The sequence below is a fragment of the Salvelinus namaycush genome, chromosome 8, assembly GCF_016432855.1.
Source record: "Salvelinus namaycush isolate Seneca chromosome 8, SaNama_1.0, whole genome shotgun sequence".
Taxonomy (NCBI): domain Eukaryota; kingdom Metazoa; phylum Chordata; class Actinopteri; order Salmoniformes; family Salmonidae; genus Salvelinus; species Salvelinus namaycush.
Window position 1 is genome coordinate 17,012,160 of NC_052314.1, and position 26,662 is coordinate 17,038,821.

The 26,662-nt window shown below is 43.2% G+C and overlaps 1 protein-coding gene across 1 annotated transcript; it reads left to right on the forward strand.

Annotated features, from left to right (window-relative positions):
- Window positions 1-304: 304 nt before the first annotated feature.
- LOC120052449 (mesoderm induction early response protein 2-like) lies at window positions 305-23,978 on the forward strand. The gene is made up of 13 exons (XM_038999365.1): window positions 305-509; window positions 2,566-2,732; window positions 5,752-5,877; window positions 9,825-9,942; window positions 10,338-10,444; window positions 10,565-10,634; window positions 10,762-10,913; window positions 12,649-12,730; window positions 16,466-16,560; window positions 16,765-16,895; window positions 17,454-17,551; window positions 18,124-18,221; window positions 22,680-23,978. The coding sequence occupies exons 2-12, from the start codon at window positions 2,574-2,576 to the stop codon at window positions 18,177-18,179; spliced, it is 1,194 nt and encodes a 397-aa protein (XP_038855293.1). The 5' UTR covers window positions 305-509; window positions 2,566-2,573; the 3' UTR covers window positions 18,180-18,221; window positions 22,680-23,978.
- Window positions 23,979-26,662: the final 2,684 nt, after the last annotated feature.

Below are 26,662 nucleotides of genomic sequence, written 5' to 3' on the forward strand. Positions count from 1 at the left end.
TTATGATTCCATGAATTCGGATTATTTCCAGGGATACACAACATCCTGAAATATATGTAGATAGATTTGTTAGAAATAATACTATATTTCCCTTGACATAGTGATGCTGAATGTAATAAAAAAAAACAGCTAAATTTACCCCACTCTCCCCTAGACCATGACAATCAGATTGGCTACAATAACTATTCAGGGTCATAGGTGAACAAACATGTGATATTAAGTTCAAAGGGCAACTTTACAAACATCTGAACTTCAATCATTGTCCTTTGTTAGTTATTTTCACAAAGAGCAAGAGGGATGGCAAGTTTATGAAAGCCTGTACCAATAGCAGACGTGAATAGTACACGGCGTACTCTCTCATTTCAGAATTTGTCATGTAGTTTACTGTCATTGCTGCTGAAACGTTGCGGCAGTAAACTAGGTCTGTAGGCTGTACATACTGTAGAATAGAGCCATAGCTCTACAACATCCGGGCATTCCTCAGCCTGCGCAGAAACGGAATGGCGGAGGTAAGTGAGCAAAAGGGCTTGGGTAGGAATGTGAGGACTAAATGATTCTGGAACAGCTCTGAGTTTGAGAGCCTCTGTCGTCCAAGACGGTAGCTATCGATGTTTACAATCGTATCAACGGGTTACAGAAGGTTGTGAATGTAATATGTGTTGATAATTAAGGAAGTAAAATGGGGGCATTTTGTCCCAGGCTCGCCTCTCCGCGTTCTTCGCATTAAAGAGCCATTCCCAATTTGCCGGATAGTGCGCTATAGAACACAATCGGAGACCACCTCGACAGTGGTGCTGAAGAAGTGGTCCAGGTGTGCTCCGTTAGTAATGCATTTGGACTGCAAACTTTGAGAGAAGTCTGAATTATTTCAGATACTCTGTCGGTGTCTTTTCGGGTGGAAACGCAATAGCCAGAACTATTTCCTTCTCTCGCGTGCCATTTGTGAGTCAGAGGAAGGAACGTTCAGCACCAAGTTACAGGAAAGCGCCCTGGTCATTGCGTCCTGAAGTGGAGTGGACCAAGCTTTTCGAAGTTATAATGGCCATAAACGTACCTGTCACTAATGTATTGTTTGTGAGAGTATTCGCCCAAAAGAGTTTTAAGTAGACCACAGCTGTATTTGCTTGAGGTGAAAACTAACTCTTGACTGTTGGTTCATAGGTCAACTCTATTAAGGGATTTTCTATTTTGACAAAAAGTCAAATTCAGTTTTTCTAATACCATTAGTTTCCACTGTTGGAGTAACTTCAACCATTCATTAATTCATGAGTGGTTGTAAGGCGACTTTGAATTACAGAACAAGTAAAAAGACTTGGAACACTTTACACAACAGCAGGTAAGCCTATAATGTATTGCCTGAAAGCCATTGTATATCAGACCGTATACCACGGGTATGACAAAACATTTATTTTTACTGTTCTAATAACGTTGGTAACCATTTTATAATAGCAATAAGGCACCTCAGGGTTTTGTGATATATGGACAATATACCACGGCTAAGGGCTGTATCCAGGCACTTGTGCATATGAACAGCCCTTAGCTGTGGTATATTGGCCATATGCCACACCCCCTCGGGCCTTATTGCTTAATTATACTGCTATAATGCATTGTAGGGCTTGTCTTAAGCATGTATAACAGGCCTTATAATGTTTTATTATAATCTCATAATGATCCTGACTAAATAAAAGCCATGTTGAGTTGACAATTGACTGTTTGTGCACAAATTTGTTTACATCACCGTTAGTGAGCATTTTATCCTTAGTCAAGATAATCCATCCACCTGATAGGTGTGGCATATCAAGGAGCTGATTAAACAGCATGATCATTACACAGTTTTGTCACACAACACAATGTCACAGATGTCTCAATTCTTGAGGGAGCGTGCAATTGGCATGCTGACTGCAGGAATTTCCACCAGAGCTTTTGCCAGAGAATTTAATGTTAATTTCTCAACCATAAGCCGCCTCCAATGTCGTTTTAGAGAATTTGATAGTACATCCAACCAGCCTCACAACCACAGACCACGTGTAACCACGCCAGCCCAGGACCTCCACATCTCGCTTCTTCACCTGCAGGATCGTCCGAGGGGGAGGGGTAGGGGTGTTGAGGAGAATTTCTGTCTGTAATAAAGCCCTTTTGTAGGGAAAAACTCATCTTTATTAGCTGGGCCTGGCTCCCGAGTGGGTCGACCTGGCTCCCAAGTGGGTGGGCCTATGCTCTCCAAGGCCCACCCATGGCTGCGCCCCTGCCCAGTCATGTGAAATCCATAGATTAGGGCATTATTTATTTATTTCAAATGACTGATTTCCTTATATTTACTGTAACTAATTAGAATCTTTGAAATTGTTGCATGTTGCGTTTATATTGTTGTTCATTATATAATGGAATGAACAGGGATCAAGCACCTACTGGTCCTCCGCGATGGTAACCCTTTGTGTGTGTGTGTGTGTGTGTGTGTGTGTGTGTGTGTGTGTGTGTGTGTGTGTGTGTGTGTGTGTGTGTGTGTGTGTGTGTGTGTGTGTGTGTGTGTGTGTGTGTGTGTGTGTGTGTGTGTGTGTGTTTTAGCTAGTTTGATGGGCTCTGGAGATCACAGACGCAGCCTAGTGGAGATCCTGAGGCAGGGCTATGAGGGGCCAGAGGAGGAGTCCAGGGCCCTAGTGGAGCTGCAGAAGAGCCTGGGGGCCTCACAGTCACAGGGCCGCCCAATGAAGATGGCAGCACGTCCCCAAAATGTGAGTACAGCTCCTCTGGCATCTGGTGTGGTGTGTTGACCCATTAGGGGCAGCAGTAGGCAACCACAACTTTAGTGCTGGGCTGGGACAAAAGCCTGACCTCACTGCATCCCTCTAGACCAGGAGTGAATAATATTATTATATGTAATAGATTGTCAAATATTCCATAATGTGATGAATTAATGCAGGGCAAAGGCCGGCCCGGGGGCTGTATGCAGCCCGCGAACTGATTCAATACAGCCCGCGGAATCATGCTCAGATCACATGAAGAATTTGCGATAGTAAAGTTAATTTTTTTAAATTTGTTATTCAAATTAAAAGCCCAATGAATACTCGCCTTTGTGTAATTATTTAACTCACACCGCTTGTGGGACATTTATTTTGAAGGCACGTATAAATAACAACTGCACGAGGACAGACAGTGACTGACAGGTTGACAGACATGTCACAGTTACAAATAGTAGCTACCTAGAAATTGAGCAAAAATGAGTTTTTCAAAGATAAAAAAAAAAAGGAAAGTAGACAATGAATGTAGGGTGTTCCAGCAAGAGTGGACATCTAAATATGTCTTTATTGAGGTATCAGGGAAAGCTGTGCGCTTAGTGTGCAAAGAGAGCATCGCTGTCTTGAAAGACCACAACTTCTCCTGACACTTCCAGACAAAGCATGTAGAGAAATATAGGAATATGTCTTCTGAGCAGACGGCAAGTGCATCGAAAGAGTTGTTTTCACAGTTGCAAAAGCAGCAAGGACTTTTCACAAAACTGCATTCAGCATACGACGGAATTGCGAGAGCTAGCTTTGTACTGTATACAAATACCTAGGTGTCTGGCTAGACTGTAAACTCTCCTTCCAGACTCACATTAAGCATCTCCAATCCAAAATTAAATCTACAATCGTCTTCCTATTTCGTAACAAAGCATCCTTCACTCATGCTGCCAAACATACCCTCGTAAGTCTGACTATCCTACCGATCTTGACTTCGGCGATGTAATTTACAAAATAGCCTCCAACACTCTACTCAGCAAATTGGATGCAGTCTATCACAGTGCCATCTGTTTTGTCACCAAAGCCCCATATACTACCCACCACTGCGACCTGTATCCTCTCGTTGGCTGGCCCTCGCTTCATATTCGTCGCCAAACCCACTGGCTCCAGGTCATCTATAAGTCTTTGCTAGGTAAAGCCCCGCCTTATCTCAGCTCACTGGTCACCATAGCAGCACCCACCCGTAGCACACGCTCCAGCAGGTATATTTCACTGGTCACCCCCAAAGCCAATTCCTCCTTTGGCCGCCTTTCCTTACAGTTCTCTGCTGCCAATGACTGGAACGAATTGCAAAAATCACTGAAGCTGGAGACTCATATCTCCCTCACTAACTTTAAGCATCAAATGTCAGATCAACTCGCAGATCATTGCACCTGTACATAGCCCATCTGTAAATAGCCCATCCAACTACCTCATCCCCATATTGTTATTTTTTTTGTTGCTCCTTTGCACCCTAGTATCTCTACTTGTACATTCATCTTCTGCACATCCGTCACTCCAGTGTTTAATTGCTAAATTGTAATTACTTCGCCACTACGGCCTATTTATTGCCTTACCTCCCTAATCTTACCTCATTTGCACACACTGTATATAGATTTTTTCTATTGTGTTATTGACTGTTTATCCCATGTGTAACTCTGTGTTGTTTTTGTCACACTGCTTTGCTTTATCTTGGCCAGTTCGCAGTTGTAAATGAGAACTTGTTCTCAACTGGCCTACCTGGTTAAATAAAGGTGAAATATATATTGTTTAAAAAAAATAGTCCCACAAAATTTCTAAACATAGCAAGCCATTCGCTGAGGGCGAATTCATTAAAGAATGTTTAATTGACTGCAGCAATACTTTGCCCCGACAAGAAAGAACTGTTTAAAATGTTTCCGTGTTAAGACAAACAGTGACACGGCGTGTTGTGGACATCGCAGAGAATATGAAAAGACAAGTTGAAAGACAAGGTAAATGTGGATTTCCCTCAACTGCAAGATAAAGAATGGATGAGACAAGACTGTAACTATCAATTAGGGAGAAAAAGGGGTAAAAAATATATACTTAAACAAAGTCTGATGGGCATTGACTAGACATTGTGTCAGGAAGCAGTGCGGCTATCCTGCACATAGCAACATCAGAAACTATACCTGACTTACAGTCTTGTCTCATCGCTGCAACTTGTGAGAGGTGAAGGTCGAGAGCCATGCATCCTCCGAAGCACTGCTTCTTGACACAATGCCTGCTTAACCCAGAAGCCAGCCACACCAATGTGTCGGAGGAAACACTGTACACCTGGCGACTGTGTCAGCGTGCATGCGCCCGGCCCACCAGTCACTAGAGTGCGATGGGACAAGGACATCCCTCCCGGCCAAACCCTCCCCTAACCCGGAAGACGCTGGGCCAATTGTGCGCCTCCCTATGGGTCTCCCGGTTGTGGTGGCTGTGACAGAGCCTGGACTCGAACCAGGTTCTCTAGTGGCACAGCTAGCACTGTGATGCAGTGCCTTAGACCACTGCGCCACTCGGGAGGCTACGTCTCACACTGATTGAGTAGTTTAAATGTAATGTTGAGCTCACTCTCTTTCTTGTGTTTTTGTGCATACCCGTTAACATGAGTTCTGTCCGTGGTGCTGAATGCATAGTGTACTTTTCCCTCCGTGTAGTTCATTGCATGTTTAATAATGAAAATTTCTACCAAAAGGAGAAGATGGATGTGGTTTATTTGTGTGCATGTAAAAAAAGTAAAATAAGTAGCATATCTGGACGTGATTTACAGTTGATATATCTGTCAACACAGTCATACACATGATGTATAATCCTGTAATATGATTCTGGCCCGCGATGGAAAAAATATATTCTAATGTGGCCCTCCATGGAAAATAATTGCCCAGGCCTGGATTAATGGATTCTATCCAATACTTAATTGCCAAATTTACCCTTATCTCACTCTCTCGCTTTCTCTCTCTCTCCCTGTCTCTCTCTATAGGGCAGTGAGATTCCCCTGGAGGACCTGCTATCTCTGTGTGGGTATGAGGTGTCTGATCCCCTCCTGCAGCAGGACAGGGAGCCCAACGAGCTAGCAGCCAGTCTGCCTGACATGACACTGGACAAGGTGAGACCTGGGTATAACTAGACATACCTGAGACTGGAGTAATCCACAGATAAAACTGTAAACACAGCCAGGAAAGCATTGCAGAAGGGGTGAACAACTCAGGCCCTCCAGTTCCAGTCTGGCTGATTTTTGTTTTTGTTTTGTTTCTTCGTAGTACTTAATTGATTAATTTGTTAGTAAATCAAATCTAATTTTATTTGTCAAATGCTCCGAAAGCTTACGTACGACCTTAGTCAACAATGCAGAGTTTTTTAAAAAGTAAAAAAAAAGTAAAATAAACTGAAGGAAAAATAGTAGCATAATAACGAGGATATATGCAAGTGGCCCGGTACCAAGTCAATGTACGGGTTAGTCGAGGTAATTGGGGTAATATGTTCATGTAGGTAGGTGTAAAGTGACTATATATAGAAAATAAATAGAGTAGCATCAGCATGTGTGTGTGGTGTCAATATGCCTGTGTCTTTGTCCGTGTGTGTGTGTGTTGGAGTGTCAGTGTAGTATGTGTGGGTGTGTGGTTAGAGTCCAGTGAGTGTACATCAAGCCTGTGCAAGAGAGTCATTGCATATACAGTGCATCGAGAAAGTATTCAGGATCCCCTTGACTTTTTCCACATTTTCTTGTTTCAGCCTTATTCTAAAATTGATTCAATAGTTTTTTCCCCTCTTATCAATCTTAATGACAGAGCAAAAACTGTTTTTTGCAAATGTATAAAAATAAAAAAAACAATAGAAATATAACATTTACATAAGTATTCAGACCCTTTACTTAGTACTTTGTTGAAGCACCTTTGTCAGCGATTTCTGCCTTGAGTCTTCTTGGGAATGACGCTACAAGCTTGGCACACTTGTATTTGGGGATTTTCTCCCATTCTTCTCTGCTGATCCTCTCAAGCTCTGTCAGGTTGGATGGGGAGCGTCACTGCACAGCTATTTTCTAGTCTCTCCATAGATGTTCGATCAGGTTCAAGTCTGGCCTCAGGCTGGGCCATTCAAGGACATTCAGAGACTTGTCCCGAAGCCACTCCTGCTTTGTCTTGGCTGTGTGCTTAGAGTAGTTGTCCTGTTAGGTGAACCTTCGAGCCAGTCTGAGGTCCTGAGCGCTCTGGAGCAGATTTTCATCAAGGATCTGTCTGTACTTTGCTCTGTTCATCTTTCGCTTGATCCTGGCTAGTCTCCCAGCCCGCCGAAAAACATCCACACAGAATGATGCTGCAACCACCATGCTTCACCGTAGAGATGGTGCCAGGTTTCCTCCAGACGTGACGATTGGCATTCAGGCCATAAAGTTCAATCTTGGTTTCATCAGACCAGAGAATCTTGTTTCTCATGGTGTGGGAGTCCTTTAGGTAATTTTTGCCAAAACTCCAAGCGGGCTGTCATGTGCCTTTTACTGAGGAGTGGCTTCCGTCTGGCCGCTCTACCATCACGGCCTGATTGGTGGACTGCTGCAGAGATGGTTGTCCTGGAAGGTTCTTTCATCTCCACAGAGCTGGAGCTCTGTCAGAGTGACCATCGGGTTCCTGGTCACCTCCCTAACCAAGGCCCTTCTCCCCTGATTCCTCAGTTTGGCCAGTCGGCCAGCTCTAGGAAGAGTCTTGGCGGTTCCAAACTTCTTCCATTTATGAATAATGGAGGCCACTGTGTTCTTGGGGACCTTCAATGCTGCAGAAATGTTTTGGCACCCTTCCCCAGATCTGTGCCTCGACACAATCCTGTCTCTGGGCTCTACTGACAATTCCTTCGACTTCATGGCTGTGGGACCTTATATAGACAGCAGTGGCGGTCAGTGCCATTTATGATGAGGGAGGAATATTTATTTTCATGAGCATGGCCTTATTTCTATTACAATACACCAGCTCAATGTAGCATTGATAGGTTTAGGCTACTACATGATCCTCAAATTCTCCCTATACCCATCATGAGTTTGCTACAACCTAGCCTATGAATGAAATTTTACAACGTAGGTGCACACAGGTCCAGAGAGAAATTTGAGATGACAGACAGTGACACATTGACAGACAGTGACTTTCAATACTGCCTTGCACACTCTTGCCTGCATCTAGCTTATCTAGGTTGTAATCATTAGTCCAACAGTTGCAAACGAGAGTTTCAATTGAACAAATTATTTTTTATCCCTGTTTCGATTGCTTCCGTTTAAGAAACGTTTTTCAACAGAATCGGTGGAATGAATACACCCCTGATCACGCATAAACACAGTTCACGTTCATAGCATTGTTATTCCTTCTCGCCTCTATGCACGCCCCTCCTCTCACCTTTTCCCTTCGTTTGTGGACTTCAATGAACAACACATCAGCTGTATGTGACCAGGCTAAAAAAAAACTTTCCAAGGCTAAAAAAAAACTTTCCAAGCCAAACCATCTACATTGTTGTCCTCATATTAGCTAATCATGCAGTAATGTTACAGTGTATAGTCAGTAAGCAGTTACACCGGCGGGCCCCAGTGGCAATAAATTAATAAAACCAAAAGCTTACCTTGACTTGGAAGAGTTCCAGTGTTGTGTTGGATAGTCATAGCCAGCTAGCTAACATAGCATCCCTCTGTTTGAGCCAGGTGTTTGAGTAGCTAAACTAGCCAGCTGCATTTGCTAGCTAAGTAAGTGAAACTGAAAGTGAAGAAAAATGACACATGCTCTCTCTCTCTCTCTCTCTCTCTCTTGCTTCTCCTTCATTTTTTAAGAAATGTATTTGTTGAAAACTGTTCAACTATTGTCTTTCTCTCACTTTGAGTCAACTACTCACCTCTTCATGTTATGCACTGCAGTGCTAGCCAGCTGTAGCTAATGCTTTCAGTACTAGATTCATTCTCTGATCCTTTGATTGGGTGGACAACATGTCAGTTCATTGCTGCAAGAGCTCTGATAGGTTGGAGGAAGTCCTCCGGAAGTTGTCATAATTTACTGTGTAAGTCTATGGAAGGGGGTGAGAACCAAGTGCCTCCTAGTTTTTGTATTGAAGTCAATGTACCATGACCAGCCTTTCAAAGCATTTCATGGCTACAGATGTAAGTGCTACGGGGCGATAGTCATTTAGGCAGGTTACCTTGGCGTTTTTGGGCACATGGCCTATGGTGGTTTGCTTGAAACATGTAGATATTACGGACTGGGTCAGGGAGAGGTTAAAAATGTCAGTGAAGACACTTGCCAGCTGGTCAGCGCATGCTCTGAGTATGCGTCCTGGTAATCATTCTTGCTCTGCGGCCTTGTGAATGTTAACCTGTTTAAAGGTCTTACTCACATCGGCTATGGAGAGCATGATCACACAGTCAGTGCTCTCATGCATGGTTCATTTAGCTATTCTGGTAGGCTCGCGTCACTGGACGGTTCGTGGCTGGGTTTCCATTTGTAATCCGTGATAGTTTGCTAGCCTTGCCACATCCGACAAGCATTAGAGCTGTTGTAGGAGGATTCAATCTTAGTCATGTATTGAAGCTTTGCCTGTTAGATGGTTCGTCGTAGGGCGTAGCGGGATGTTGCCTGGAATCCATGGCTTCTGGTTTGGATATGTACGCACGGTCACTGTGGGGATGATGTCCTCGATGCACGGATGTGGTATAATTGGTTATTGGTGCACCCACCTGGTTTTCCAAGCAGAAATCAATCACTAGTTAAAAGGCAAGAAGGAAAACCAGCATAGAGTACACTGTGATTGTCGAGGAGCTATGCAGTTCTGCATTCAAGAGCATTATAGGATACTTGTTCTGGCGTTGACATGATGTCTATTGATTCTTGTATGAGTAATTATGACTTGGCCCTTAAGGAATTGAGTTAAGATGGGCTCTTGATGCCCTGTCTAGTCTACAAACACTCAGAAAACATGAAAAATACTAAATCATGTTTATGTATCATAAATTCCATTAAAGAGTGTGATGCTTAGAGAAGGTAGTGAACTATTCCATTGAGACAGTAATGGACTGTTCCATTCTTCCAGGACCAGATTGCTAAAGATCTGTTCTCAGGAGAGGATGAAAAGGAGTCATCAGCTGATGACCTCACTCTCTCTGTCACCTCCCATTCCTCTGACCTCCTCTTCCGCCGCCACCTAAGAGGTATGACCAATAATGTCATATAGAGTATTAGGGCTGTGACGATACCAGTATTGCAATATCTTTTTCAATGGCAAAAATGAAAATCACCTGTATTGAAAGCACCTGCTTTCAATATACTTTGTATCCCTCATTTACTCAAGTGTTTCCTTTATTTTGGCAGTTACCTTTATATAATGGGTATGACACACTTCTACTTTTGGAGCACAGCTACCACTTCCCACCCACCCAGCTCACCACTCAGGAGAATCCCCTTCTTATCATATCACATCAATATATTTTTTTAATGGCCTGAGGGCCCCTTTATGCCAAAACTAATTTGTTGTACCTTGAAGTTGTTAACTGGTGGTGTTATGAGAATGCTACATATTGATGTAATAAATGTTCCCATGTGCCAGCCCATTCCATGGCAGATGGAGACAAAGGCACCTTCGGCAGCTCCTCAGAAGATGTCTCAGATGATGATGACGACAACACCTCCATTCCATCCAATGATGAACGCAAGGTGAGACACTGGGGCCTACTGAACAGAGCTCAAATATTCTACAATTACTATTTAGGGAAATATAACAACCTGTTTTCTGTAGTGCCTTTGTGACTGACACTGTGGTTGTTATTTTTCCAGGACATCATGGTGGGCTCAATGTACCAAGCCAAAATCCCTCCTCTCAGCCCATACTCATACCAGGAGAGAGGTAACCCCCAATTGACCCTTTCAGAATCAGTGTACATTTTGGATTAGTGTGTTGACACTTTGCCTCAGTCTCACACACATCCTTATACCTGTGTCTCTATCACTATCTCTCCATCTCCTGTTCCCAGTCTATGAGAATGAGGACCAGCTCCTGTGGACCCCAGACATGTTGCCAGGCCAGGCTGTAAAGGAGTTCCTGCTAAGTGCCCAGAGACGGGGAGGCCAGGACGGGGCTGTAGACACCCTCATCAACGGGGACATAATCAAAGACAATGAACAAGTAATGTAGTGGGTTGGGTCATTTACTTTATGTTCGTATTCTTATCTTTTATTACAGTTGAAGTCGGAAGTTTACATACAAAAAAATCCCTGTCTTAGGTCAGTTAGGATCACCACTTTATTTTAGAATGTGAAATGTCAGAATAATAGTAGAGAGAATGATTTATTTTAGCTTTTATTTCTTTCATCACATTCCCAGTGGGTCAGAAGATTACATACACTCAATTAGTATTTGGTAGCATTGCCTTTCAATTGTTTAACTTGGGTCAAACGGTTTGGGTAGCCTTCCACAAGCCTCCCACAATAAGTTGGGTGAATTTTGGCCCATTCCTCCTGACAGAGCTGGTGTAACTTAGTCAGGTTTGTAGGCCCCTTGCTCGCACACACTTTTTCAGTTCTGCCCACAAATGTTCTATAGGATTGAGGTCAAGGCTTTGGGATGGCCACTCCAATTCATTGACATTGTAGTCCTTGCCACAACTTTGGAAGTATGCTTGGGGTCATTGTCCATTTGGGGTCATTGTCATTGTCCATTTGGAAGATCCACCCGGTTGGAATGGTTTTCTTCGGTTTGCAAGCCTCCCCCTTTTTCCTCCAAACATAACGATGGTCATTATGGCCAAACAGTTCTATTTTTGTTTCATCAGACCAGAGGACATTTCTCCAAAAAGTACGATCTTTGTCCCCATGTGCAGTTGCAAACCGTAGTCTGGCTTTTTTATGGCGGTTTTGGAGCAGTGGCTTCTTCCTTGCTGAGCGGCCTTTCAGGTAATGTCGATATAGGACTCGTTTTATTGTGGATATAGATACTTTTTCCTCCAGCATCTTCACAAGATTCTTTGCTGTTGTTCAGGGATTGATTTGCACTTTTCACACCAAAGTATGTTCATCTCTAGGAGACAGAACGCGTCTCCTTCCTGAGCGGTATGACGGCTGCGTGGTCCCATGGTGTTTATAGTTGCGTACTATTGTTTGTAAAGATGAATGTGGTACCTTCAGGCGTTTGGAAATTGCTCCCAAGGATGAACCAGACTTGTGGAGGTCTGCAATTTTTTTCTGAGGTCTTGGCTGATTTCTTTGGATTTTTCCATGATGTTAAGCAAAGAGGCATTAAGTTTGAAGGTAGGCCTTGAAATACAGGTACACCTCCAATTGACTCAAATGATGTCAGAAGCTTCTAAAGCCATGGCATAATTTTCTGGAATTTTCCAAGCTGTTTAAAGGCACAGTCAACTTAGTGTATGTAAACTTCTGACCCACTGGAATTGTGATACAGTGAATTATAAATTAAGTAATCTGTCTGTAAACAATTGTTGGGAAAATTACTTGTTTCATGCACAAAGTAGATGTCCTAACCGACTTGCCAAAACTATAGTTTATTAACAAAACATTTGTGGAGTGGTTGAAAAAGGAGTTTTAATGACTCCATCCTAAGTGTATGTAAACTTCCGACTTCAACTGTATTTCTTATTGTTGCATTGTCGAGGAGGAACCTGCAAGTAATCATTTAGTTGGACGGTGTATACCATATGTATCTTGTATATACGATTGATTAAACTTGAAACTGTGTCGTAAAGCAGAAACAGAGTGGGACTTAGTAGGGCTGGATCGTCATATGTAAATCTATTAACTTTGTTTGCATGTCGAGTGATTTCTGCACAGTTCATACTCTGGTTGAGGTCACAGACTTCTGTCACAACTGTTTGCTTTCTTTTCTCTTTCTTTCCGTCTCTCAGGCTCTGTATGAGCTGGTGAAATGCAGCTTTAATGCAGAGGAGGCACTGAGACGAATGCGCTTTAATGTGAAAGTATTCAGCGGTAAGACCGTCCACGACACATTTATTACTGCTATATAGTAGGTAATATGTCATCTTACTCGTGACAACAACTCTTTTTGATTTAATTAGGATCTCTTATAGTCCTCATTTGGACTAATCTTTCAAGAGTCTATTAGCTTATATAATTGACTCATTAACGGCACCAAATTATTATTCAAATTTTTATATTTTTGTTTTTTTCCCCTTTTTTCCCCAATTTCGTGATATACAATTGCGATCCAATCACGACCTTGTCTCATTGCCGCACACTCAATGGGCTCGGGAGAGGCAAAGGTCGATTCATGCGGCCTCCGATAACATTGCCCACCAAACAGCGCTTCTTAACACCCGCCCGCTTAACCCGGAAGCCAGCTGCACCAATGTGTCGGAGGAAACACTGTTCAATTGACGACCGAAGTCAGCCTGCAGGCGCCCGGCCCGCCACAAGGAGTCACTAGAGCGCGATGAGCCAAGTAAACCCTCCCCTGACCAAACCCTCCCCTAACCCGGACGACGCTGGGCCAATTGTGCGCCTTCCTATGGGACTCCCGGTCACGGCCGGTTGTGACCGCCTGGGATCGAACCCAGGTCTGTAGTGACAGCTCAAGCACCGTGATGCAGTGCCTTAGACCGCGTGAGGCCGGCATCTAATTATTCATTGGAATTTCATATTTGACGACAGACAGTGAAGCAACCACCATCCCTGTAGAGTCTTCTTAAGCAATAAGGCCTGAGTGGGTGTGGTATATAACCAATGTACCACGGCTAAAGCTGTTCTTATGCACGGCACAACATGGAGTGCCTGGATACAGCCCTTAGCCGTGGTTTATTGGCCATATATCACAAACCCCAGAGGTGCCTTATTGCTATTATCAACTGGTTACCAACGTAATTAGAGCAGTACAAATAAATGTTTTGTCATACCCGTGGTATACGGTCTGATATACCACGGCTGTCAGCCAATCAGCATCTAGGGCTCAAACTACCCAGTTTCTAAAAGTCAATAACCACCCCTGTGTGTTAATTCTCTACAGCTGTTTAGTCTCTGAATGATGCTAGTATTCTAAATTTCAGAGCATTAAAAATAAACATTTTGTGTAGGACCGTGGAATTTCTTTGGTTTCTTTGGAGCTTAATCTTTGCTTTCCCTTGGAAATTCAATTATTTGATAGACCCACCACGATCCCATGTTACCAACAACTTAAAAATACACTTATATATTGGCCTAGGTCAAATATTTCAGCTAAATCCCAGGGCTTGTAATCGTATTCATATCAGCAGTCCTACTCTGAAAACCTTTTTGAATCTGTCATCTAGTGCTGGGACGATACCAGTATCGCCATACTCGTTAGTGTCGTGGCAAGAAATCAAAACACGAAGCGGGTGTAACTTCTTTAGGAAAACAGCCCTAATGTTGGAAACAAACATCATTATGCTGTCATCCAGAATCACATGAATTTATATTCCAATTTATAGCACATAATATTTTACATACAGCAGGTTTTTAAAGGACCAAAGAGTTAGTTCTGCTTCGTTATTGCGATACTAGTATTGTCCTAGGCCTACTGTCATCTTGACTAACGCAACAAATAGTTTTTGATCCTGCATTTCTGCCGCACACATCCAAGCTGGGAGTGTAGTAAAGCCCTGCTTGGGCATTCATTGTAAGCCCGAGCCTGTTAGTAAATCCATTAGCTGCTCTTCTCTGTCTGTCACACGCTCCCTGCACGCAGATCGCTCTGCTCATGGCTCTCTGAGTCTGTGAGTATCCATAGCAATGGCTCAGCCTGGGCTGCTCTGCTCAATGAAGAGTCATGAGAGAGCAGTTTGCAGTTACCCACTTTTCGTCACTCTAAACTCAGACAACTTAAGGAACATTTATTATTTTCTGTTAAATAATGTCTCCTGTGTTATATTTGATGAGGTTGAAGCACTTCTGACACCATGTTATGATCTTAGTCTGATATGACTGTACTGCGTAGCAGAGCACAAGCAAATGTCTCAGCTTCAAAATGTTAGTGATCAATTTAGTGATATGCGAGCCCTGCCCATACCCTAGTTATCGATGAAAAAACAGCCCCTACCTGGCCTTTAACCCAATGTGTAATGTCGGGGGTCGGGTAGCAGAGCTCTAGAGTGTAGGTTAAAATGTAGCCTATTGTGCCCTCTCCAGTGTAGGCTGACAAATCTACCAACTTACGTTTGTTGCCTATGTTTTAGGCTTAATGCGGGTTTGATTCATTGGCTTGCGGTATTATAATATACATTATATATGCAAAAGTATGTGGACACCCATTCAAATTAGTGGATTCGGCTATTTCAGCCACACCCGTTGCTGACAGGTGTATAAAATCGAGCACACAGCCATGCAATATCCATAGACAAACATTAGCCGTAGAATGTCCTCACTGAAGACCTCAGTGACTTTCAACGTGCCACTGTCATAGGATGCCACCTTTCCAACAAGTCAGTTCGTCAAATTTCTGCCCTGCTAGAGCTGCCGCGGTCAACTGTAAGTGCTGTTTTTGTGAAGTGGAAATGTCCAGGAGCAACAACGGCTCAGCGGCGAAGTGGTATGCCACACATGCGCACAGAACGGGACCGCAGAGTGCTAAAGAGCCTACCGCGTAAAAATGATTTGTCCTCGGTTGCAACACACTACCGAGTTCCAAACTACTTCTGTAAGCATGAAATGAAATGGGTTTCCATGGCCGAGCAGCTGCACACAAGCCTAAGATCACCATGTGCAATGCCCAGCGTCTGCTGGAGTGGTGTAAAGCTCGCCGTCATTGGACTCTGGAGCGGTGGAAACACATTCTCTGGAGTGATGAATCACACCTCACCATATGGCAATCCCACGGACAAATCTGGGTTTGGCGGATGCCAGGAGAACGCTACCTGCCCCAATGCATAGTGCCAATTGTAAAGTTTGTTGGAGGAGGAATAATGGTCTGGGGCTGTTTTTCATTTTTCATGGTTCGGGCTAGGCCCCTTAGTTCCAGTGAAGGGAAAACTTAATGCTACAGCATACAATGACATTCTAGACGATTCTGTGCTTCAACTTTGTGGTAACAGTTTGGGGAAGGGCCTTTCCTGTTTCAGCATGACAATCCCCCTGTGCACAAAGTGAGGTCCATACAGAAATGGTTTGTCAAGATCGGTGTGGAAGGACTTGACTGGCCTTCACAGTATCCTGACCTCAACCCAATCGAACACCTTTGTAATGAATTGGAACGCCGACTGTAAGCCAGGCCTCATCACCCAGCATCAGTGCCCAACCTCACTAATGCTCTTGTGGCTGAATGGAAGCAATGTTCTAACATCTAGTGCAAAGCCTTCCCAGAAGAGTGGAGGCTGTTATAGCAGCAAAGGGGGGACCAACTCTATGTTAATGCCCATGATTTTGGAATGAGATGTTCGACGAGCAGGTGTTCATATACTTTTGGTAATTTAGTGTAGCTAGATAATGGAAATCAAGCAGTCAGAGGAGTTTATTAGATTTTTTTTTTTTTAATTGAACCTTTATTTAACTAGACATGTCAGTTACAATGACGGCCTACCCCGGCCAAACCCGGACGACGCAGGGCCAGTTGTGCGCCGCCCCATTGCGGTGGTCTACGGGTGAATGGTGAATGGATTAATAGTAATCATCTTGACGTGGTTAGCTCCTGTAATATGACTCCAAAACAATTCATTTAAGTCTATTCAGAGACAACTGCTGTTGTCTTCTGTGCAGAGGAGCTGTGTGCTTGGAGCGAGGAGGAATGTCGAAACTTTGAACATGGCTATCGAGTTCATGGGAAGAACTTCCACCTCATTCAGGCCAATAAGGTGAGCAGCACAGAAACTACCAACGTCAGGTTTGGGGCGAACCTGATTTTCTACAAAGTTGAAATTCTCTTTTTTTAAATAATGGCCAAGACTGGCATAGCCTGAGGCGTGCCTGTGCAAACCTGCTTGTCTCCATTGATCAGACAAGAAATTCACTGATTCATACCATAGCAAACAGTAAACCACACTGTGTTTATATGTCAGGTACGCACGCGTTCGGTGGGTGAGTGTGTGGAGTATTACTACATGTGGAAGAAGTCTGATCGCCACGAGTACTTCACCCAGCAGACCACTAAGCTGGGCCGCAAGAAGTACAGTCTGCAGTCAGGGAGCATGTGAGTAGCACTGCAGATATGACCATGTCTAGACCTGAGAGTCAAGCCCCATTTCAATGCCAGTTGAGTTGGCAAATACTACCATCAAGTTGAGTAAAGTTTAGAATTGCAGGCACTACTATGACACTACCATCAAGTTGTTGTTGTCATGATCGTCTACTTAGCCTGGCATCATTCCCAGAATAATAGCTTATTTAAATAGAGCACAGGAAAAGGAAATCCAGACACAGCGGACACATTTTAATACCAGGTGTAGACGCACTGTACGGTGATGGGAATGTAATAGGATCATCTTGATCGGAATAAATAACAGATGTAGACAAGCAGAAGTAGCGTATCTCAATATAACATCCCCATTGTCATTGTTTTCAGACTAGAGAGGTTTGATATGTTTAGCTGATATCATGCTGGGAGTTCTGGGTTGTGTTCAGTACTCATAACAATAACAAAATGGTTTGAATCTGAGAATGGAAATTAGTTTTCTTCTTGGACAAGTTCAGGTGTAGTTGGAACGGTTTTTCCTTCACAAGCCGTTTCCTTCTGTTTTGTGTTTTCCAGGGAGGATGGAGAGCAGGATGGAGAGGTTGGGGAGATGGAGGGGTGCTCCCAGATTCAGCCCCCCTCACATCCACCAGTCATAGACCTGGACAAGCAAGGTAACCCCTTCCCTGGTTACCCCATAGCCCCAGCCCTGGACCCTGCCCTTAGCCTTAGCTCCTTCTCTAGCCCCAGTCCTATACCACAGCCCTGGCCTTGATCCCTGCCCCAGAGCATTCAAGTTTCAGAGTTTATTCGCCATGTGCACAGGATACAAAAGGTGTACAGTACAGTGAAATTCTTACCTTGAGAGCTCTTTCCCAACAATGCAGTGATGATAATAGAGAGAAAAATAGAACAAATTATTTTTTTTAAACATGTTTGTAAAATGAAACCAACACGCCACAAACACTACAGCTTGTTTTAAGACTGAGGTCATAAGAGTTCGCTGGATCCATAATAGTCATACATGCCATCCACCCTCTCACCATTTCATATCCACCCCACTCTTTGTCTTATTATTATTTGTCTTGATTACATTGTTTGCCTCAATTTGATGTGTTGTATTCATGAACATATGATTTGAAGCATTTTGATGTATTGTTTTATTCCACCTGTGTGCATCTGTGTTTTCCCATTGGTTTGTGTGTTTGCCTGTGGTGTTTCTACCTTTGTTGGCATGGCGTTCCAGAGGAGGAGGGCCGTCCACGTCGCAGACGAACGCCCCGCTTTCTCTTAAAGCCCTGAGCTCACTGCACACAGGCCACTCTAACCAGGCAGGGCTACAAGGTAAAGAATCTAACCAGATGGGGCCACTAGGTAAAAACTCTTACCAGATGGGGCCACCAGGTAAAGAATCTAACCAGGCAGGGCCACCAGGTAAAGACTCTAACCAGGCAGGGCCACCAGGTAAAGACTAACCAGGCAGGGCCACCAGGTAAAGACTCTAACCAGGCAGGGCCACCAGGTAAAGACTAACCAGGCAGGGCCACCAGGTAAAGACAAACCAGGCAGGGCCACCAGGTGAAGATTGACCAGGCCGAGCCACCAGGTAAAGACTCAAACTGTGCCTGACCTACCTAGCACATACTAACCCCACTGGAGTCTTGGGTGCACAGTGTTTAATAGGCAGTCAGATTCAACCAGTTCACACAAAATGTTGTCTATTTCCTGTAAGGGTGAGAGAGAAAAATATACAGTATCACAGAAACCACTCACTTACAGTGCCTTCAAAACATCCTCATGCTCATCCAATTTCTGCTGTTGCTGTTTTTGCTGATTGAAAATATGAAGCCAAACAAGTTTCATGAGGTCAGGTATTCATGAGGTCAGAACTAGAGCAGGCTCTCAAGTGGCGCAGCGGTTTAAGGCACTGCATCTCAGTGCAAGATGCGTCACTGCAGTCCCTGGTTCAAATCCAGGCTGCATCACATCCGGCCATGATTGCGAGTCCCATAGGGCGGCGCCCAGTGTCATCCGGGTTTGGCTGGGGTAGACTGTCATTGTAAATAAATAAGAAATAACAAGTCCATTCTTAACAGACTTGCCTGGTTAAATACCAAATACAGGCATTATGCTTCTTAGGCCAGGAAGTTGCAGGAAATCTACCAAACCATAGTTAAAACTCATGAAAAGTCTCATTGGAGGGTTAGATTTTTAAGTTTTGTTTTGGCTTCCTCACAATAATTTAACCTAAAATATTTAATGAATATTTTATTTAAATTATTTTATTAATTCTAATTCTTTAACTGATCAAATAAAATGTTTTTTTGTCACATGCGCCAAATACAACAAGTGTAGACTTTATCTTGAAGTGCTTACCATCTTACCATGTTCACCAGCTTTGTTATATTGTACTTTGAGTCTGAAACCATTACATTTTGTAAAGAGCTGATTGCCCCTTGTAGCTCAGTTGATAGAGCAGGTTGTAGGTTCAATTCCCATGGGGGACCAGTATGAAGAAACTATGAAAATGTGTGCACTCACTACTGTAAGTTGCTCTGGATAAGAGCGTCTGCTAAATGACTAAAATGTAATTGTAATTTTAACCAGGTTTCCATCCAACCCTTTAATGCTAATGAATTAACTGTTGCAAAAATAATCAAGACAGGCCTCATGGAAACAGAAAAATTGTCGGTCGAATTTCCTTATGTCGACAAAAGAAAATACGCTGGACAAGGGTGGATCATTTTTTTCTCAGTTAAAAAGATTCTGACATTTGCGGTGGAAACTTGGAGTCACACAATGATATGTTACGTTATAGCATACTATGACCACGACGTGGACAAGCATGAAGAGTTTATAGGAAGATTAAATACATTATGATGAACTTCACATGGTGGTTAAGTGCATGATGAGCTTCATGCAAATTTCTAATTAATATTGAGGGTATTTCAATGCTGGTGACATGATAATCAGTGCTTTGTTGCCAATTATCAAATAAAAATGATCTTGCTCTTGTCCATATCTCATCATATAAGCTATCCTTTCCACTGTGTCAACTAACTTTTGTCTACAGAGCATTCGTCCAAAACCAGGTTGGGCAAGTTTGCTAAATATCGCAACAGTTTTTGTGACAAAGTCATTGGTAGAGTTGAAAATGTGATGGAATTCACATTCAACTTTTTTTCCGGTAGATGGAAACTTAAGTGCTTTTTATGTGCACTACGTCATCATGCACTACGTCATCATGCACTACGTCATCATGCACTACGTCATCATGCACTACGTCATCATGCACTACGTCATCATGCACTACGTCATCATGCACTACATCATCATGCACTACGTCATCATGCACTACGTCATCATGCACTACGTCATCATGCACTACGTCATCATGCACTACATCATCATGCACAGATTCTTATCCGCAACAAGTCAATTTGATGGAAACACACCTCTGGTGGGAAAATGCTCAATTCATTTCAATGCAGATTTGATAATATTCACAAATTGGATGAATACCTAACTAGTAAGGGGAGAAAAGGGAACCACTGCCCAATGTCAGTAGCTGGGTTTCCATCCAATTGATAGCAGTATTCCATGTGAATTTTTAAAAAAATGCATAGATTAAAAAAATAAAATTAAAGCCTTTTCCCACCAGAGGTGTGTTTCCCTTAAACTGACTTGTTGTGGATAAAAACCTGTGTGTGATGACATATTGCACATACAGTGCATTCGGAAGATATTCCGACCCCTTGACTTTTTCCAAATTTTGTTACATTACAGCCTTATTTCAAATGGATTAAATCATATTAGAAACAGGTTTAAACAAATGTTTGCAAATGTATACAAAAAAAAAACTTAAATATCACATTTACGTAAGTATTCAAACCCTTTACTCAGTACTTTGCTGAAGAGTCTTTGGCAGCGATTACAGACTTGAGTCTTCTTAGGTATGACGCTACAAGCTTGGCACACCTGTATTTGGGGAGTTTCTCCCATTCTTTTCTGCAGATCCTCTCAAGCTCTGTCAGGTTGGATGGGGAGCGTCGCTGCACAGCTATTTTCAAGTCTCTCCAGAGATGTTCGATCAGGTTCAAGTCCGGGCTCTGGCTGGGCCACTCAAGGACATTCACAGACTTGTCCCAAATCCACTCCTGCGTTGTCTTGGCTGTGCTTAGGGTCGTTGTCCTGTTATATAACAAAATGTTGATTATATATTTTTTAAATTCAATATTTTTTCCCTCATCAATCTACACATTTATCCATTTTATAATGAAGCTGTAACGTAACAAAATGTGTAAAAAATCAAGTGGTCTGAATACTTTCCGAATGCACTGTATATACAAAAGTAGTGGATTCTGTGCCAAGCGTTGGCTAGAGTGGTGTAAAGCTCGCCGCCATTGGACCCTGGACTAGTGGAAACGAGTTCTCTGGACTGAGGAATCACGCTTCACCATTTGGCAGTCTGACGGATGAATCTGAGTTTGGTGGTTGCCAGGAGAACACTATCTGCCCCAATTCATATTGCAAATGGTACAGTTTGGTAGAGGAGGAATAAGGATCTGGGGCTGTTTTTTCATCGTTCGGGCTAGACCCCTTAATTCCAGTGAAGGGAAATCTTAACGCTACAGCATATAATAACATTCTAGACGATTCTGTACTTCCAACTTTGTGGCAACAGTTTGGGGAAGGCCCTTTCCGGTTTCAGCATGACAATATCTCCGTGCACAAAGTGAGGTCCATACAGAAATGGTTTGGCGAGATCGGTGTGGAAGAACTTGACTGGCCTGCACAGAGCCCTGGCCTCAACTCCATCGAACACCTTTGAGATTAATCAAATCAAAGTTTATTTGTCACGTGCGCCAAATACAACAGGTGTAGACCTTACAGTGAAATGCTTACTTAAAGGCTCTAACCAACAGTGCAAAAAGTATAGGTAAACAATAGGTCAGTAAAGAAATAAAAACAACAGTAAAAAAGACAGTGAAAAATAACAGTAGCGAGGCTATATACAGGCACCGGTTAGTCGGGCTGATTGAGGTAGTATGTACATGTAGATATGGTTAAAGTGACTATGCATATATGATAAACAGAGAGTAGCAGTACCGTAAAAGAGGGGTTCGAACGCCGACTGTGAGCCAGGCCTCATTGCCCGACCTCTCTATTGCTCTTGTGGCTGAATGGAAGCAAGTCCCCTCAGCAATGTTCCAACATCTAGTGGAAAGCGTTCCCAGAAGAGGGGAGGCTGTTATAGCAGTAAAGGGGGGACCAACTCCATATTAATTCCCATGATTTTGGAATGAGATGTTCGTTCGAGCAGGTGTCCACATACACTACATGACCAAAAGTATTTCATTTTCAAGAAATATGCAAAAATTTCTAAAAACATGTTTTTACTTTGTCATTATGTGGTATTGTGTCTAGATGGTTGAGGATTTTTTTTAATGAAGTTCATAATTTATTTAATCTCCCTATTAACTGATTTTCCACGTTGTGGTGGTAGTACAACGTAACATTTGCGCATAACTGCATTTCCACCGCAATTGTCGCATAATCTATTTCACAGACAAACATATTATCCACCCTTGTCTAGCGTATTTTGTTTTGTCGACATTCGGAAGTTTTACACAGCAAATGTGCTGTTTCCATCAGGCCGGTCAAGAGTTTTTTTTTAATGCGTCAGGTAATTAATCAGCATGAAATGGTTGGATGGAAACCTGTTAGTGCCACATATTGTTACCATTGAGGTATACCATTGCTTGTTCGAGTCTCTCTAGTAATTCTTCTCTGTTTGTCTAGATGCTGAGATGGGGATGGAGGTGTTGGAGCTGTGTGGCGCTCCTTGCCCCAGCCCACTGAGGGAGCAGCTGTTCAGCCACTTCTCTCCACTCCCCCCTCTGGAGGACCTGCAGCAGGAGCCCTCTCTGAACTGTTCCAGCCCGGGCCACTGTCCCACCTCGCCCCCTGCCCAGCTCCACCTCTCCTCACTGCCCTGCTGCAGCTCCCCGTGCCCCCCAGCGGAGCCTCCTCTCCTGGGTTCTGGTTTCTACCAGCTGCAGCTGGGGCCTTTCCTTCCAGACGGCCTGTCCATGGGGCCAGAGGATGGGGACTCCCAAGGGTTGCAGGTAGACTTCTCCCTGCCCTCCATCCCCCAGACCTCACCCGCCATTGCCCCCTCAGTCTCCGTCACTTCTGACTTTGGGGCCATCAGCAGTTACCTGTGTCCCTCAGCCCTGTGCCCCCCTCCCGTCCAGCACCCCCGCTCTCTCACACAGTAAGGGGAGGAAGAAGGGTGTCTTTACTCTGGAGAACATTCCAATAACACCTGGGTTGTCTGTACTTCTAATTATTGCCTGTTGAAGTAAACTTGGACCAGAGCTTACTCATGTGTTGGTGTGAAACTCCCCAGGAGAGAAACTATGTTTTTACGGGGAGATGGGCATACCTGTATCATAGTGTTTACTAGGGGGGCTCCCACTGCACATAAGCACAATGGCTTACCTACCTGTCTGTTCTGGAAGGCCTGTCGTTCTACAGGGATTTTCCCAGTTCTTAGAGAATTCTTAGGTAATGTTGGTACTGGAAAAGCGGGTGGGCTTGATGATAGCTCCAAGGCCAAAGCAATTATCCTGATGTTCTTTGCAGTGGCCTCCTCCTCTTCCAGAGCAGAACTAGAGACAGATGTAACATCCCTCACTGATTTCCCAACATTTACTGGGAACAATGAGCAGCAGACAGACAGCATGACCTGGATGCCATATTATAGCAGTATGTCCACAAGAGATGTTCTCCCTCTATTAGATCTGATAAGGCTGTTTCTATGAGCAGTGTTCATTCTGCACTTGTATGACTCTTCACCACTCTGACTGTGGACCTCTTAGGTAGGATCAGCCTCCCTGGTTCACTGTGGTTCCACCTCTCTTGAACATCCACAACTGAAACGGAAGGTTTTGTATACAGTCTGTTTAAAAGGAAAGATCTGTATAAGAATACCATGAAACAATGCTTTTGAGATTGTCACAATGTTTTTATTTTCTTGTTCCTTGTTCAGAAATGTCTTGGAAGGTTTGCAATAAGAAACCAGAGTTTGCGATGGGAGTACTTTTGTGTTCTTTCTAGTTTATGTTGACATTTGAAAGGTTGTGTACAGAACCAAACTCTCACAATTGCCTGACAACCATGGTAGGCACGTTAGCCTGTGTTTTGCGCATTATTGTAAATGTTACTGTAGGTAAGTCACTGAATACACAGTTACTCAGGTTTTGTAGCCTCTGGCTTCTTCTATGTATCTCAACTCCTGTTGTGTGATTAAGTGTTGGATATTACGCTGAATCACACATGCAACCTTGGGGGTAACAGTCATTGAAAAAGCCCAATGGCATTGAAGGACATCAACCCAAAACGTGTGTGTTCAGAAGGATGCAATATTAAGAATGTTGCAGATGGAGAATGTGATATATAGTTAGCTATACAGTCCCCAGGTTTCAGTGATGCTCTACAGTATCCTGCCACTAGAGGATCTCGGCTGTCACATAGTCTGAAGAGAGCCTGCCTGCTTCACAACCCCTGCTCAGGTGGGCCCGGAGAGAATACGTCCCTTGTGCTCTCTGCCCTGACAGCAGGAAAACTCCATATCTTTATTTATTTTTATAGGTTGGGTCATCCTCTACTCCCTGCTCTGACCTAAGCTGTTCTAGATCTGTGTTTTCTTCAACCGTTTACAGGAGGTTCTGGATGTTGACTATCGGGGCATTTATATCGTACTTCTTCTGTTTATGTTGGTTTGTAATTATAATTATTATATTTTGTAAAAAACAAAACCTATTAAAAATACACATGTTGACAATAAAAGTCATTGCCCATACACACTCACACACTTTTTTTTACTATCGAAGTGGGGATCAAAAAATGTATACCGATTCAAAATCCTATTTTCCCTAAACCCCTAACCCTAAAACTAAACACAACCCTAACTCCTAACACAAATCTTAATGCCTAACACAGAACCTAAATCGGCTGCGCGCGTGCGCCATCTTACATAAATGTATTTTGTCCCCCCACACCAAACACGATCACAACATGCAGGTTAAAATATCAAATAAACTCTGAACCCATTACATTCATTTGGGGACAGGTCGAAAAGCATTAAACATTTATGGCAATTTGGCTAGCTAGCTTGCACTTGCTAGCTAATTTGTTCAATTTAGCTAGCTTGCTGTTGCTAGCTAATTTGTCCTGTGATATAAACACCAAGTTGTTATTTTGCCTGAAATGCACAAGGTCCTCTACTCCGACAATTAATCCACACACAAAACGGTCAACCGAATCGTTTCTAGTCATCTCGCCTAGGCTTTTTCTTCTCTTGACTTTATATTGCGATTGGCAACTTCCATAAATTAGGTGCAGTAACGCCACTGATCTCGTTCGTCTTTCAGTCACCCACGTGGGTATAACCAATGAGGAGATGGCACGTGGGTACCTGCTTCTATAAACCAATGAGAAGATGGGAGAGGCAGGACTTGCAGCGCGATCTGCGTCACAAATAGAACTGACTTCTATTTTAGCCCTTGGCAACACAGATGCTCGTTGGCCCGCGCGAGCAGTGTGGGTGCAATAATTGAATAATATAGATTTCAAAATGTATTTTGCGACGCGAGCGGTGTAGTCAGCCTGTAACCCTACTTGTAACCCTAACCCTACAGTAATTGTAACCCTATGTAAGGGGTGCGTGTTGGTGGCAGGGAAGTCAGGCGCAGGAGAATGAACTTGGTATAAACTGAGTTATTTAATAAATGCTGACCAAACTCCAAAACAACCAAAATGTACAAAATAACAAAGTGGGTACAAAACCCGTCGCACACCAACATTAAATTGCACATCACATACAAAACAATCTCCGACAAGGACATGAGGGTAAACGGGGTTAAATTCACAACATGTAATTGATGGGATTGGAACCAGGTGTGAAGGAAAACAAGACAAAACCAATGGAAAATGAAACCATGTGTTTGATATATTTGATTCCATTCCACTAATCCCCCGCTCCAGCCATTACCATGAGCCCGTGCTCCCACATTAAGGTGCCACCAACCTGTGAATCTAACCCCTAAACCTAGAATAGCATTTTTCCTTTTGGGAAATGTGAAATGTTCCCACTTTTTCCTTGTTTTACTATCCTTGTGAGGACTTTTGGATCCCAAAAGGATGGTAAAGTTAGACCACACACACAAGTACTTGAATCATAGTCTTGTGTGCAAAACTGGATCGGACCAAAGCGCAGCGTGGTAAGTGTTCATGATTATTTATTTAAACTGAACACTGAGACAAAATAACAAAATGGAACAACACGAAACAGTTCTGTCTGGTGCAGACACAAAACAACTATCCACAAAACACAGGTGGGAAAAAGCTGCCTAAGTATGATTCTCAATCAGAGACAACGATAGACAGCTGCCTCTGATTGAGAACCACACCCGGCCAAACACAAAGAAATACAAAACATAGAAAATGAACATAGAATGCCCACCCAAATCACACCCTGACCAAACCAAAATAGAGACATAAAAAGCTCTCTACGGTCAGGGCGTGACAGCATGATGTCATTGGAAGTGCGACAATGATCTTTAACAGAGAGTTTATATTTGGGAAAATATCATCAGGGTAGCTGTCAAGTACACTCATTATGGAGGATACGTCACTCTTTCCCATGTTCATTTTGCGACACAACTGCTGAATAGACTGAATTCAGCATCCTCAATTGATATTGCATAATGATCGCATGT